Source organism: Trachinotus anak, unplaced genomic scaffold, assembly GCF_046630095.1.
Source record: "Trachinotus anak isolate AG129_WGS33_773 ecotype Australia unplaced genomic scaffold, CSIRO_AGI_Tana_v1 ptg000031l, whole genome shotgun sequence".
Classification (NCBI taxonomy): Eukaryota; Metazoa; Chordata; class Actinopteri; order Carangiformes; family Carangidae; genus Trachinotus; species Trachinotus anak.
This window is the reverse complement of record NW_027273882.1, coordinates 7,895,877-7,911,619: the sequence shown is the minus strand read 5'-3', so window position 1 is coordinate 7,911,619 and position 15,743 is coordinate 7,895,877. Positions and strand designations below refer to the sequence as shown.

Below are 15,743 nucleotides of genomic sequence, written 5' to 3'. Positions count from 1 at the left end.
GGATGAATATCACACACAGACGCTGCAGCTCTCGCTTAAGAATTCAAACACTATTTAATCTCATTTAATCTCTGCCTTCAGGGTCTGAACCAGAGCTCGATTTGTGTGTTGTCGCAGGTTAAATTCACAGACTCTGAGCTTCACCGCGCACCTAAGATACAGATCCTCTGATTAACAGTGGTTCAGAAAGGATCTCTTCCTCCGTCGTGTTTGTCCAATTCACACTGCACTGCAGTTTCATGCTAACAAAGACACTGGCTAAATGTGTTGGCGCTCCTTCCTCCTTGTGCCTTTCATTAGCTGATCCCTTTAGCCTGCACATGAAAAGCTCAGCGGGAATTCACATGGTATAATACAGCAAATTTGTGTCTCCAAGGTTGTGCTGTGTCCTCGGCAGCTCGCAGAATGTCTTCACATCTGAGCCTCTTTGAGTCGGCCTCTGCCCATTGTGCTGCAGGAATAAAGACCTGCCGGGTTTCAGTTTTTTATCCCTCCACCAAGACGCACACACTCACATTTTACTACTAATTTGTTCTGCCTTTAGCTGAATTTAACCAAACACTGAGATACTTCTTTGTGGAAATGCTTTCAGGGATGACTGGGGACACTGCGACTGGTGCCATTTTGTTTTTGCTTGTTTGGGTCATCATTGATGGAGAACCTCAAATCCTTAATTAACTAATTAGCTGAATACAAGCACCACATTGGAAAAATACTCCATCACAAGAACAAGTACTGTGCTAACAATGTGCTTCAGGCTCCTATCGTCAACATTTTGACATCAACAGATGACTGTGTGTAATGAGGTGACTCGAGGTGACGAACCCGCAGAGTTATCACCGAATCTGCAGCTCTGCAGTGAGTTATTAAGACACTGCTCTGCTTCTATGACCTGAAACAGACCCACGAGCTGCAGCTCACAGTGAGACCCACTGTCCACCACCTGCTCCACAGACACACACAGTCTGAGAGCAGCTGCTGAAGGTAGAGGAGCATTTAGCAGCTAAACAGCCAGATGTTTCCCTCGGGGGCTGGTGGAGAACAAACACAGAGCTAAAAGAGCGGGAACTCTGGACTTACAGTCACATTCAAAAGTGTATTAGATTTTCAAGATGGTTGACAGCACCGACTCTTTTCTAAACCAGGTGAGTTTACACAGACGACCAGTCTCCAACCGGAAGCACCAGTCAGGGTGTTTCATCAACCCTCCGATACGACCCATAGCAGGGTCTCCTGACATCGCGGCCCTATGGCAGCAGATCTTAGTTGCCATGGTTACAATAATAAACATGCAGACTGTACGGAGGGTAATGTACCTACCTTTGTCGCCATGGTTACTATAATAACAGTCATGCCTTGGTTAGGTTCAGGAAAAGATGGTGATTTGGGTTAAAATAAGTACTCCCTCAACATCAGACGATCTTTGTTGTCATGGTTACAATAATAATGAACGGTCATGGACAACAGAAACAACATAAACTGCTCCTGTCACATGGGAATCGAACACCGCTCTCCTGGGTCATATTCATCCATCCACCCCAACCTCCTCCTGACGTGGACTTTGTCGCTCTATAAACTACGTCACCGCACTTTTCCCTTTGCTCCTGTCATCATCACTACGACCACTAGATGTCGCCTAGCAACAGAACCTAACTCTGGGTCATAGTGACCTGCTGACAGATGACCTCTGACCTCGTTTGTTCCAGGTCGACAGTCTCAGTTTGTTTAACACAGTTTTCTGTATCTGTCCACAGATGTTCACACGAGCTCTTCCTCTTCCACAGTGACTCACTCCGGACATCATCTGTTCACAGATTTTATTTACAAATACAAACAAAAATTTTCTACATGTGTGCAAACCTGAATTTTTCCTGCAGATTTATTTTACAAGTTTACAAAGGTTGATTAACAACCACAACAGACACACCTTCATCTCTTCACACCTGGATCCCTGCAACAGTCCTTTTACTTGTCTCACCCAAAAACCTACTGATCAGAGATTTTAAGATGTTATTGATCACTTTAAAGCTCTCCACAGCTTCTCTCCGACTTTATCTCTGACCTCTTCCATACACACCGGTACACAGCTTGAGATCTCGAGGGGACAATCAGGAGGAAGGAAATCAGATCAGATGAACGTGTGTCCTCCTTTATGACTCTTCTTATAACTTACTTTTCCTGGTTTTTCAGTCCCTTGAATTGTTTTATTTCTCTTCTTCAGTTTTTTAAAATTTTTATTGTTATTACAAACATTTGGATTATGTATGAATCACTTTACCAGCTGAAAATTATTCTGACCCTCCTTTGAGCCCATATGCCACTAACATGGCTGAAATGTCACGTTTGTGAAATAATACATCATTGGTTAAATATCCTGATCATCATCAACCGAACACCAACATCCCTTTCTAAAATGTTCAGGCTCATTGATTTATGTATTTGTTTATTTATTCAATTGTCTGTCTGTTTGTTTACTCATATTATTAAATTAGTAAAAATGTCCTCGATCTCCATTATGGACGTTCAGGGTTATGTTGACAGAGCAGGTTTTCGCTCTCACATTCACAAACCCAAACAGTAATAGGATCAGTGGTGAATCTGCTCATGGCGACTAATTGAAAAGGCTGCTCTGCAGCACCGATGCTGCTGCTCTGAAACACTCTTGGCAGAGGTAAAGCGGTTTAATTGAGCTAAATTTGTCTCAATTAAGGCGCTCACTTAAAAGCGAGAGACGGCCCTGGCAGTGGGCCTGGTGAGATGCAGCAGCGAGGGGTCCTTACCTGCACATTAGAGGAGAAGGCATTTTAATAACAACACATGCCATCCTCTCCCTCCTCCCTGTCAGCGCCTCAGTGGAGTGGGACTCAATTATTGTTAATGGAAGTTCACCGCACATTTTCAAATGGGAGTCCTCATCTGCTGCAGACGTGCGGATCTGGACGCCGAGTTTCAGTTACACAAACATTTCTCAAATGTTGAAATAATCTTGCTGGTTCAGTCAAACAAAAATGATCTGCTGTTGCCTCCTCAGGGGACTCTGTTGCAAAGTTGATTGTCTTTTCAGACACATGAGGCAACGTTTATTTTCTCCAAATCAATGCAGCAACAAATCCAGCAACGAGGGGACAACTGAAGAGTGGTGCAAGGTGGCTGCCCCTCTCTGCTCTCAGCATCCAACAGTTCTACAAATGTTTGTGCTGTGTCCCAACTCAGAGGCCGCATCCAGCAGTGTGACCAGTCCGTCCCATTTCAAAGGCTTCTTCAAATGCTTCTTTTCCTCGGCAATGAAGGATCCAACAGGTGGATCCTTCATTGCCGTGGCCCAACCTCTCCCAAGATTAATTTTTCTTAGGAAATGACAGCAAACACAGATAGCGCTTGAGATCACACTGTTAAATGTAAGCGTTGGGTTTCAGTTCAGTTCAACACTACAGTTCTCTCACTTTGGTTCAGTCTTGGGCTTGGGCTACGAAAGCCACGAGGGGCCACACCTTTGTAGTCCGAGCCCTCTGGAGGACACGGCCCCTGAATTGGGACACTGCTCTCATTTATAGCTTTTTCACATTTTGACACAACACAGGAGTAAAACCACAGGTATAAATGACAAACTGAAGGATTTATCTGCTTAAGCTTTGGATCTCTGGTGTTGCTCATGCTAACTGCAGCTGTCACAGCCATTTATGTTATTTGTAAAACCTGAGATTTTCCTATAATAAATGAAATATCACTTGTGACAGAAGATCTGTGTTCTGTTAAACTCTTATTTGGTACCAGCTTGGCCTTTTGTCTGTTGCCTCCACTGAGACAAACTTCATGTTTGCTCCGACATAACAAACTGTGTTTTGTGGAGAGTGAGCTAACAGTTTGTTCATACTTCAGACTGTACTCAGATTCTTTCTCATAAATGAATAATTCAATTTATTTCACAACCTTGGGTGCACTACATTTTACATTCTTTCTGTTTCCCAGAACTTGTTTCATCGCTTCGTCCTTGGAGACATCGGCAGCAGTCAATTTGATGAGCTTTTGTCCCTTTTTTTTCTCTTGGCATTGATCAAAATAACTGCCCACGGATTAAATGATGGAAAGTGAGTCAGTGCTGGTGGCAATTCGAGCGACATCTCAACAATAATGTTTTCCCAAACAGCAGAGCTGCTCAGGCCTTGAAGCCGCAATATGGTTAAACAAAACTGAGGACAGGGCACTTGAAGTAAATGCTCGGATAAGATGCATCAAACCTTTTTTGTATTTGTTTCAACTCATTCTGTTCTGCTTGTTTATCTCATTAGTCTTACATTCCCAGCTCCATAGAAACTGATATAATAAAGCTAAGAAATATTTTAAAAAGATCAGAATACGTTTCATTATTATCTGCAAAAATGCAGAATTACTGAAAAAATCTGTATTAAAATCTGTATTAAAAAAAAATCCGCATGTCTGCAGCAGAAAAAGATTCTCAATAACATGGTTCTAGATGATAGTTGATCCTGAGTTAACTATAGGATGGACTGGCACAAAATTTGGTTCATACGTTCGTGGTCCCGAGAGGACTTTGGTTGTTCTCTGACTTTTCATCCAGCATCACCAAAAGATCAAAATCTTAATTTGTTCAGCAAAATCTCTACATCTGGGAGACACTGGTTCCCAGATTGGTTCCCCTCATGTTCCCAAGATGATTAGTTATGGGGGTAAATTTCAGTTGGGCACTATGTAGATATTTATGTGATTCATTTGTGTTTCACAGGTAATCAAGGTGTCAACATATATTTGTCCTTATTTTGACAAAGAAAAGAAATAAATCTATCAAAGAATACAAGATTACACAGGCTGCTGTTCATTTAATGATGACATCCTCAATGAAAGAACCAATCTTTTTATATATCTGTGGTCTCAAAGATTTTATTTTTATATTCATATTTTTTTGATGTTTCAGTTTAGCTATTGGCCAACTAATGATCATCACTGTCCATTTCTATTTTTTGTCTGTATTTGTGTTTTGAATTGAAGTCAGATAATGTTCATCTTAACAGGGCATCTCTATAGACTGAAATAATCTATGCTACACTAGTCCATGCTATGCTCTACAAAGCTATGCAGTGGTGTTAAAATACTGTTGGCACCTGAGCCCAAGCGGAGATAAAATACAGCGGACAGTGGTTTCAGACCCGACACTTGAGAGTGAATGGTTTGCATGAGGTTGTGTGTGAATGAAGAGCAGCACAAAAACGGCCACATTATGCCAACGATTTAACCTGAACGTAAAGAGTCACACTGTTCATTTGACAACCTGGAAACCTTGAAACCTTGCTGATATTTTCTGCCTCGCTCAAGTTGAGTCTTTCATTCAAGTCCCTGTACAATCAGAGACCTCAGTTACATCCAGCATTTTCATCATTTTCACCTTCTGTTGATGTCTGAATCCATCTGGATGTGTTGCAGAGGTCAGTCTCCACAGACTTTCTCTTCATTGGAAATACTGGCTTTGCTCTGCACAATGCCACACTTGCAGCCTTGGTGTAAAAGCAGTTTTACGACTGATCGAAGATGATCCAGCTCTGACAGCTGTGACCTTTCCTCTGGCTCCACCCTGAGGATAAACTTTACTTTCTACAGCTGGTAGACTTTGTGTTGTATTGGTGACAGGTGATCCAGCTCCATCTTCAGGTCAGTGCTTTCTGGATCACACCAACACACACACAGTCTGTTTTCACTACTTTCCTCGCTGTAGTGTGCTTTCTTCAGTGTTTTATTTATTTTCAGATCTGACATGACAGTGATCAAAAGCGCTGCTTAACGTCTGAGGAGCACAATGTAAAGTCCTAACATCATATCCGAGAGCTCCCCCCGTCCTCATCCTCCTCTCACAGACTTCTGGACTCATGCTGCCGCCTGGTGGTGAAAAGCAGCAGCATCAGGGCTCTGAAGGCTGCATGAGTCTCAAAAGGTCATGAGTCCAAATCCCAAGCTGTGTGAGAGGCGTCTGGTGCTGGTGTTCATCAGTGTTGCCACCATCGGCAGCTGGAGTTTCACATTAGCAGCTCCTGACACAGTCACAACTCATTCAAATGTCTCAACACCAGGTCACACAAACAGAGTTTATTTTCATACGTCAGATTCAGGACATGATTATTAACAATAATATTAATAGTTATAATAATCTGTCTGTCTGTCAGCGACCTTTAAGTGATGATATCCAGCTGCAGTCATGTGACTAGAGCTGGATGATGTGCAAAAAAAAATCTAATTGTGATTATTTTGGCAGATATTACGATTGTGAGATGAATCATGAGGCGTTTCATTTTCACTGAATTTAGAAATGATTTTTGTCGGGCTTGTACCAAACAAACATGTTCCCTTACGTCTGGAGAATATGATTTACAGGACGGGTGTGTCTTTAAGGAGCTGTTTCTTTTGCTATTGCTACATAGCCACTTGTTAGCATTAGCAGCTGTTTAATTACTAGTCTTATAGGTTATAATACATCCTCTGAGCAGCTATTCTTTCAGGGCAGCTTTATTGCTGCAGTGACTCGGTATCGGAAAGTGATGAGACAGTCTGAAGGGGCTGGGGCTAGCTGGTTAGCATGCTAACTTCAGTACAAGAATAGAAGTGATAGAAATAGAAGAGGGATGCTTCACTGGACACAGCTCCTGGTGAGTAGAGGAATGATGCTGAAATCACGATTCTTCTAGACTGAATAGCTATCAATGCTAACATCAAGCTAACGTAGCCTTGTAGCAATTGCAAAACTTGACAAATGATAAATACAGCTGTAGGTAGGTTTTTAGGAAAAGCCTCTTAATTTCATAGAGAATTTAACTATTTCTTCATGTCATTTTTTGTCATTCCCTCTTTCTGTCTGTCTTTTTTTCCTTCTTAAATGACCCCCCCTCCATTTTTTCCCTCCTTTTTATACTTTTTTTCTTTATTTCTTTTCTGTCTTCAACTGATCTAAAAACATGAGAATCTCAGCCCACAGTGAAACAAAGCTCCACTCTTCTTCATCTGGAGCACCTTTCCTTTCCGCAGGACTTGTAATTGAGCACTGACCCTTACTTTCGTAAAGGATCTGTGTTCTTCTTCCACCTCTGAAGAGAAACTTTCTCAATTGGATGATTTGTTGCTGGAAACAGAACCGAGCTGTGTGAACATGTGTCTGTGTGTGGGTCTTTGACTGTCCTCAGTGTCTCTTTGTGTCTTCAAATGTTAAAACCAGCACAATGTTGGTGTAAAAACTCACCCAACTTGTGACAACTTCCCTCGGCAGTGACAGCGGTGGCTCTGATGTTTTGATCTGTGTGTATTATCTGTCCGGCCCTCTGCCTCATGCTGCGACATTCAAACAGAGCTCCATGTCATTAGCCTGGGAGATCTTTGGCTGCCACATAAAAGCCGGCTGAACAGCGGCAGCAGCACCCCAGGGGGGCCTGCTGCTCGCATCCCTGCGCCGGAGGACGTGCATAGGCGTGTGACTGCCGCCGTGGCTTCTCTTGATTCCCCCGAACTGGAGGCCGTTTAGCAGCCGACTCACAAATGACATGGGCTGGTCTTGTTAGAAGTGAGGCGGAGAGGGGGCGGCTTAACAACAGCAGCGTCCCTGCACTGCTCACACGACTCATTACTCAAACAGATAATACGGCCAGAGGGACAAAAGGCGACAGGGAGAAGTCACTAATGAGAAAAAGAGCAGATATTACACAGAAGAATTACGAGCCCCCTCACCAGCTTCTCTGCTCTTCGTCCCTCACTCAGAGACACTACCACGGTGGGAGGAGGTTCACCTGAGCAGAGGAGCAACAGACCTGCAGCTGAAGGGCAGAAAAGTACGGAAGCCTAATGCATCCACTTCACAAAAAAAAGTTTGCCTTGTTTTCCTCATGTTTTTCATATAGAAAATTCTGCTTCGTTTTTCAAAGCTGAATTTCTCACCTTCATTAGAAACACCTGTGCACCTGCTGTTTTCATTGTTCCAGTTATACTCTCAGCTAACCAGACAGAGAGGCTTCAGTTACTCAGATAACCACTCGTTACAGCTGTGGTGAGCAGAGAAGCGTCTCAGGATGAACAACACGTCTGACTTTGAGGTGGATGAGCTGCAGCAGTAGAGACCGCGTCAGGTTCCTGTCAGCAAAGACCAGACGGCTGAGGCTGCAGCGGACACGGACTCACCAGCGCTGGACCCAACCTGCCTTGTGTCAACAGACCAGGCTGATAGTAGTGATGTAATGTACCTTAAGGTGGTGGTCAAAGGTCAAACACTTTTTTAGCTGTTACTCAAAAACTTCACATGGCAATTATGATAAAATAGTTATAATTTTAAATGACTCTGGATAAACAGGGACGTAATCTGAAACCAGTCTGAATCACAGAGGTTAACAACCAGGATCTCATCACTGTAACGAGCTGGAGATAAATCTAACATCAAATCAAATTACTAGTGATATTATTATTTTACAGTTTGTCCACACTCAAGTATCAGAACAGGGACACATTGATCTGCAGTGTGAACACAGCCACAGTGTCTTTACCACTACAGCTGTGCAGAGATTAAAGTCATCTCTTTGTCAAGCAAGAGCATCACAGTAAAATGTAATTGGTGCCTCACAGCAGGACGCCATCTGCAAACACCGCTGTGAAAGATTAATACACAACAAACATTCCCTCTGAACTTGTTATTCACAGACGTTTCAAATAAGGATAACTCTAACAAGTGTGTGTGAGCGCAGGAAAAACAACACCACGAAAACTGTTTAATCAAATCTGCCATTTAAAGAGAAGGAAAAAAAAAGATGAGAATTGAGAACGGTCTCTAGATCAAAAGCTACATTTCAAATCCAGAACATCCGCTTCGAGCTGCTGCGTTGCCGCCTAATTTGTCAGGAACGAGAATTGAGCTGCTTTAGTTGGATGTCTAAATCTGCCTCCCAGGGGGCACTGGGGCAGACCACCAACGCTTTTTGGCCACCATGCTGCGTCAACACAGCAAAACAAAAGCACAAAGCTGCAGCAGGGACGCTTTGTAGCTCTGCTTTAATGTAGCGGCCGGCTGCCCCGCTGACGTGTGGCCGTGTCCTCCTGGAAGCAGCAAAGCGCCGCCGTGCTGACAGAAACCATCAGTCATACTCCCATCAGTTTTTCCCACACGGTTGTCCACCATTTGAGGTTTGTTGTGGTCATCTCATCTTCTTCTGCAGTGGGTCACTGGAGGAACTAACCCCAGCAGCCGTTTGTCCTGATGCAGTCGTCTCTTCATTCTCTCATTACAGCAGCTGATTGATAAGAACATTAAGTTGGTTTTTCTTTTGCAGATTTTATCGGACTACGTTAAAGATGGCAACTTGAATATCGCAACATGGGGATACAGCTGCAGACACGTGTTTGTTTTGGTGGAAGATCCAACATTCAAGACAGGAGACGCGTTTTGATGCAAAAAGCTGTTTTCACATTAAATCTTCTCAAACTGCAGCTGGTGGATGCAGCAGTTCTCAGCCGCTCACCGAAATCTCACACAGCTGCCACAGAGTTTTCCAAACTCCCACAACTGTACGTTCAACACTCAACTTCAAACAGTGGTGTCAGCATAGACCAGTGGTTCCCGACCTTTTTCGACTCATGGCTGAGTTGAAAAACTCAGGAATGTTGGCGACCCACATCTAACCCCATAACAACATGGAGGCCAGATGATGTTTTCTCAGAACACTTTTAATTTATTGTTAATGATTGAACATTCAGGACTGAACTGAAAACAGGAAGCTCAATTTTTCTTTTTTGGTTTTGGGGATAGATAACTTGTCGATTCACCATCCGTCTCTTGGCTCTTTTAGTTCTTCCTGTTGCTAACCAGCTCTTCATTTAATGTTACAGTTCTTGCTTTTAGTGCACAATTACACTGAGATATAACAAGTATATGATGTGATCTGGCTGGCGACAAAATAAAAGTTCCTATCCTTGGTTTATCACAGTGATCGTCCTTTATACAAAGGTTTATATATGTTTCCAAATATCATTTCTTTTTAAAACATACAAAAAAATTTTATATTATTATTTTTCATATTTACATCTTTTCAGCAAAATTGGTGTGTTTTGCAAATGATTTATCGGCCCACTTGCAATAACTTCACGGCCCACCAGTGGGCTCCCGTCCACAGGTTGGGAACCACTGGTTTAGATAATTTGGAGTTACTGTGGGACAAACAAGTCATTTTGAAGTGAACTGAAACAAATCAAGAGGCTTCTCGGCAACAGGAAGTGTTAGGGTTTCATGAAGAAGCAGTTCTGACTTCTTCACTTTGAGACTCCTGCTCTCTTTATCTCTGTGTGAAAGAAACAAGCCCAGAAGAAGATGTTGTGACACAGCGACGGTTCACAGGACCAAAAACTAAATGAAGAGAAATCCTCCTCTGACAGAGCTCGGTCAAGTCAGATTAGTGAATCTTGAAACCTCTTTGTCTTCAGATCAGTACCTTAAACGCACCTGGAGTTTCCTCCTGTTAATGTGACTTCTGACACATTTCCCAGTCAGAACAGAAGCAGGCTGCAAACAGTCAGTTAGGACGTCCAATTAAAACCCATTAAAAGGCTGTTACCACTCCCCTCTCCCCTCCTTTTGACCCCCCCGCCACACAGCAGCGGAGGCCCTCCTTTCTTCATCGAGGTCACGTCTAATCCATAGGGGGGGTTCTTGCTTTGTCCTGTCACAACCAGGGGGGGGTCAGAGGCTCTGAAAGGCTGCAGCTCAGTTTAACATCAATTATCAGAAAGCTGCGACAGAGCTGCTCCTATTGGCTGCCAACACTGTGTATGTGTGTGTGTGTGTGTTAGGAAGCTGCTTGCTGAAGAAACTGAACACTTACATTCATTTTCTATGCTGATATTGTATCGATCAATAACAATACTCTGATTGATTTTGACTGAAGATGTGTTGCTATGAATTTGTGTGGGTGTGAAAACTGCACCTCCTCCTGTTTGTGTGATGACAAGTCTCATTTCAGACTCTTCCATGTGAACTACTCTGTGTAAACTCCACAGGGTTGTGTTGCCTCAAATCAAATCTGTCGCTTTGCTTTACCATCGCCTGCCATGAACCACCTGTTTGTTTGTTTGTCAGCAGGATTATGCTCCATGATCCACACACCAAACCTTCCCCAACACAAAGCGTCCTCTGACAGAGTGACTGTGCTGCAGAAAAGCACATAACAGCTCAACAGTGTATGAATATGTGTCAGGACGCATCTACATTTATGAGCCATTGTCTGTCTATTGACCATTGTCATATCACAGTTATGAAATTTAAAATGTAAAACCTACAATATGATTAAAAAAATGATTATAAAAACAGACGACACTGATTTAAGCTTTATGTTAAATCTATGTTTATTCCTTCGGCCGAACCACCAGCTCAGGGAAACCCGTGTGCTCGTCCATCTCTCTGGTGAACCGCAGGTCGACTGCCTCACCGACGACCACCTCGGCCGTGGTGAACACCTCCAGACCCCCCAGCACGTGACCACCGACCGTCTGGCCCTCGGTGTCCGACAGGGAGATGTGGAGATGGGCTTCTGGATTCAGTGTGCCCACCAGGGAGACGATCTCAAACCGCCCACTGAGGTGGATCACCTGAGGGAAAATTATGAAGCTGATATCATGAAGTGGATGATTCAGTGAATACAATGACAGAACCTCACTTATGTCTGTACTCCATAAAAATCACTTTAAACTTGAAAATATTAATATTTTCAGGGATTTCCAGTGACCAGTAAAAAAAACAACATGCCACTAATCTATAATAATATTTTGAGGGACTGTTTTAAAGATTTCTGAAGTTTATTTTAGGTTTCCTGCAGGTTTATGCTTTGTTGAAATTGACTAAATGAGAAGTCGGACTTGAAATGAGACCCTGTGGTTTAAAGGTGCCAAACAAAAACAAAAACTCAGCAAAAATGAGCTAAAATGAACCTGGACTCTGAGTCAGGAAAAATCATCTGCAGCGACGTCAACGAACATCTCAGCACCTCATTGGTGTTTGCCGCCGTGGCGTTCGCCAGCCGGAGCGTTGCCTTGGTGAGGCTGCCCACGCAGGTGATGATGAACGGCGCTCGCAGGCGCCTCTGCTCCACGAACGCCTGCAGAGATCCCAACAGCTCCTGACCTGGGCCAAACCGCACCGCATGGACCTGCAGGGCTGATCCTCCCCCAGCTGAACTCTGGGAAAAAAATGTAGTTTCTTATTTTGTGCAATTTTTCCCTTTACTTACATTTGATTTTCTTTTCCTGTTTCAGTTTTACTGTTCACATTGACAGTGTGTCTTTGTTAAAACAATTTATACACAAATAAATACATAAATGCAGGTAATTCTGACTGTGGTGGTTATTTGGACTGATTTCCTGTTAACCTGATGCTCTGTTTACCAGTTGTCTGTTAGGTTTGAAGTCAAATATCTCCACTAGCGCTGTGAGGGAATCTTCGATGAGTCCTATTGTTCGTTATTTACACTTTGTCATATTTTCAGGTGCTGCAGCTTTAAGCCTCGCTTACACTGTTTTCCTCATGCGTCGCTTTCACTTTGTCAGACGCGACTGATTTCTGTCACTGTTGTGGTTAAGGTTTGTTTTAGGAGACTAGAGCTTCTCAGAGCTTGACGGTTCATTCGTGACCAGCAGTCAATCAAACAATCTCAACTCAAGGTCCACTCAAACAGTCCTCATCAGCAGACAGGGCTTTGAAGCTGGGAGGAAACTGTAGGTGTTTGAACTTTCCAGGATCCTGACTGACTTTGAAGGCAACATGGACAAAAGGACTTTTAAACATCTACAGATCCATGATAATGGAGCAAAGTCCAAAGCACTGCAACAAGCAGATAATTATTAATCAATCTTTTATTATCTCCCTATTGGAGATAGATGGATACAGCCTGATGAATAAAATCAAAATAACTACCTGGTTGAAGTTACACAGAGGCCATGGTGCACGGGTTTGTTCGAAATCTGAATCCAGTCCCACTTTGTCCCGGTTGTGCGACCACAAAGTGTTTCTGTGTCAAACTGGATCTAAAAGTAAAACAAATGTGTGGTATTCCAGATTCTCTTTTTTGTTCTCTCTCTGTGTGTGCGTGTGTGTGTGTGTGTGTGGTCCTTTCAGATCTGTAACTGGATCACTGTGCTTAACCAAACACCAGCCTGACCTCTGACCCTACAGAGGGGGGAGGGAGGGGGGGAATCATGTGACCAAACATTAATGAAGCTCCCACTGATCCACAGTTTGAAGAGGAGCTTTTAGAAAACAGCCTGAGAGGAGGATCCATTAGAGTCCATTATAAAGAGAGAGAGTTTCAGTTTGTACGACTGTCGTCCATAGTGGTTCTGATAGAGGTGAAGGACAGCCAATCAGAAACAGTGGTGTTTTACCAACAATCCTCCATTACAAATAAAAGTAAAACTACAACCCCCAAGTATGATCAACAAAATGTACTTCAGAGCATCAAAAGTAAAAGTTGGTAATGAAAATTTCACTTATGATCATAAATAACACTGCAAATGAATTTACTTTTTTTAGTACATGTAAGAGGCATTTAATGCTGTCAAAGTGAGGCTAATGTTAACAACTCAGTATACTGTTGGGTGGTTTAATGTATTAAAAATGCATCATACTTTTAAGATCATAATATGGTTTACATTGAAAGCTCTTCTATAAAATAAAATAGTGGAAATTAAAAAAAAAAAGAAATTTAAGCTTAAAGGAGCATAAAATGGAAATATTCAAATAAAGTAAAAGTGTGACAAAACTGACTAAAAAACGCTTAAAACATGAGAAAACTCCTTTTTCACAGACAGAAGTCTGAAATGAATTTTAAATAAAGTCTGCGGTGGGAAAAAAAAATGATGGAGAGGCAGTAGGTTCGCTCTGACAACTCTGTAACTCAGGATAAGAGATTTAACCTCCATGACACTGTAATTATATTAATGGGCTGCACCAAATGAAGCTGAACGAGGTCTAATTTCTGTCTTTATGACTCTCGCTGAGCAGCGGTGCAGGTGTCTGCGGGTCTTTAGCTAAAATGGCTCATGAGACACTTGAGAGTCATTTGTCAGAGATTGGCTGTGGAGTCAGTCGAGGATCTGCAGCAGCTCAGTGAGTCCAACAAAGACCCGCACCAGTGAATTATGTTTAAATGGATCTTTATTATTTCCTCTGCTGCAGTTTGCTTGTATCCAAACACTGTCACTTCTTCTTCACCTCTTTAATGCAGCACAGAGAGCACTTTGTGAAAACACAGGTGTAAAAGCGTAAACTCACCATTCTGCTCCTGAGGGACTAAACTCTGACCACAAGCGCACAAGGTAAACATTAACAGATCATCATCTGAGCATGCTCAGTAGAGCTCTGACTGAGGACTTCCTGCAGAGGGTCCTCAGACGGTTTGGGCCCTTTATTCCTGATCCTTTACTGCCACCTGGTGCTAGTTTTAGAGACATGCAACAGAAATATAACCAGTTGAAACACCTTTAGTAGTGATGACAGCCTCTGGTCCTCTGGGTAATGATGCTTTGCACATCTGGACTTGAGGATTCTCTGCTGTTCTTCTCTGCGGGTCCTCTCAGGCTCTGTCAGGATGATCGGGACCATCGGTGGACAGACATTTCCAGGTGTCTCCAGAGATGTTTGATTAGGTTCAAACATCACGTGAAGGTCCTGGAAGTCAATCACTCATCAGATGGAACGATTCCGTCGCCTATGAGCATCATTACTGTCTGGAGTTAGAGAACCTGCACGAGTCCCTGCAGAGTAGCAGCACCAGTCTCCTCAGCTGAAGATGTTTGTGTGATCCTACAGTTATTACACTCGTTGTATTACAGGGAGAAGGTTGGACTTTATCTCTAAAATGCATGTATTATAGTTTCTGTCATAATCTCTTCATCAAAATACATCAACCTACCAGACAGTGGGATGGTTGTGTTGCTGTCTGCTAAGAAAAGCCTGAAGCTGAACTTCACTGCTGCAGCTGAATCTGTGTCACCAGGTAAATGACAAACTGAATTTAACTGCTGAAAGTTTCCTGACTGTGATAAAACATATTTCCAGTGAAGACTGTTGAGGTGTGTGTGAATCACGTGTCCTGTATGTAGTGTGGAAATGATCTGTAGAAGGACTTTGACAGAAGTGTCAGTAAAATGTTTGACCTAAGTCTTCTCATTAACTGATCAGAATCAGCTGTTTATGTCCACCTGAACTCAGAGGTTGCCATGGTGATTTTAACAGGGGATGAAGAGACACACATTTTTTTTTTATTTGTTATTTTTCATTCTTTGATTTGCCTTTGCTCATTCTTCTACGGTGGCCCTGAGAGCTCAACGCGCTGCAGCTGATGAGGGAGGAGAAGAGAAGCTGCTTTTTAATCCACATTCAGCTTCAAACACTCAACCTCCGAGACAGAGTAACACTGCAGGATTCCTCGTGTTATCAGCCAGCTGAGTTACAGATGAAACCTGAACCTGCGTGACCTTCTGCCGAGGATCTGAAGTGTCTGAGTGAAGAACTTCTTTGTTTTTAACCCCAGGTGGTGCTGTGGTTTATAAAATGAGTCCAGAAGCAAAGTCTCAGTCCTGGCGTCACTTGACATCCAGACACCTTTAACGTAAGGCTCTGGACACAGTCCAGATACAGCAACACAGTAACAGGCTTATCATCATAACTGTGTGGGGCTCAGTGTTAAAGTCAGTGACACAGATTTAAACACTTTTTTAAA

The 15,743-nt window shown here is 42.9% G+C and overlaps 1 protein-coding gene across 2 annotated transcripts; it reads right to left on the bottom strand.

The window, feature by feature from the left end:
• Positions 1 to 11,348: 11,348 nt before the first annotated feature.
• Positions 11,349 to 14,404, bottom strand: LOC139612439 (bifunctional protein GlmU-like). Of its 2 annotated transcripts, none has more exons than XR_011686539.1 (3): positions 12,938 to 13,151; positions 12,012 to 12,203; positions 11,349 to 11,616 (listed from the first exon to the last, which is right to left on the bottom strand). XR_011686539.1 is itself a non-coding variant. In XM_071468019.1 (3 exons), the coding sequence occupies exons 1-3, from the start codon at positions 14,294 to 14,296 to the stop codon at positions 11,374 to 11,376; spliced, it is 438 nt and encodes a 145-aa protein (XP_071324120.1). In that variant the 5' UTR covers positions 14,297 to 14,404; the 3' UTR covers positions 11,349 to 11,373. The 2 variants fall into 2 exon arrangements, 1 of the variants encoding a protein (XP_071324120.1); XM_071468019.1 differs by lacking the exon at positions 12,938 to 13,151 and adding an exon at positions 14,294 to 14,404.
• Positions 14,405 to 15,743: the final 1,339 nt, after the last annotated feature.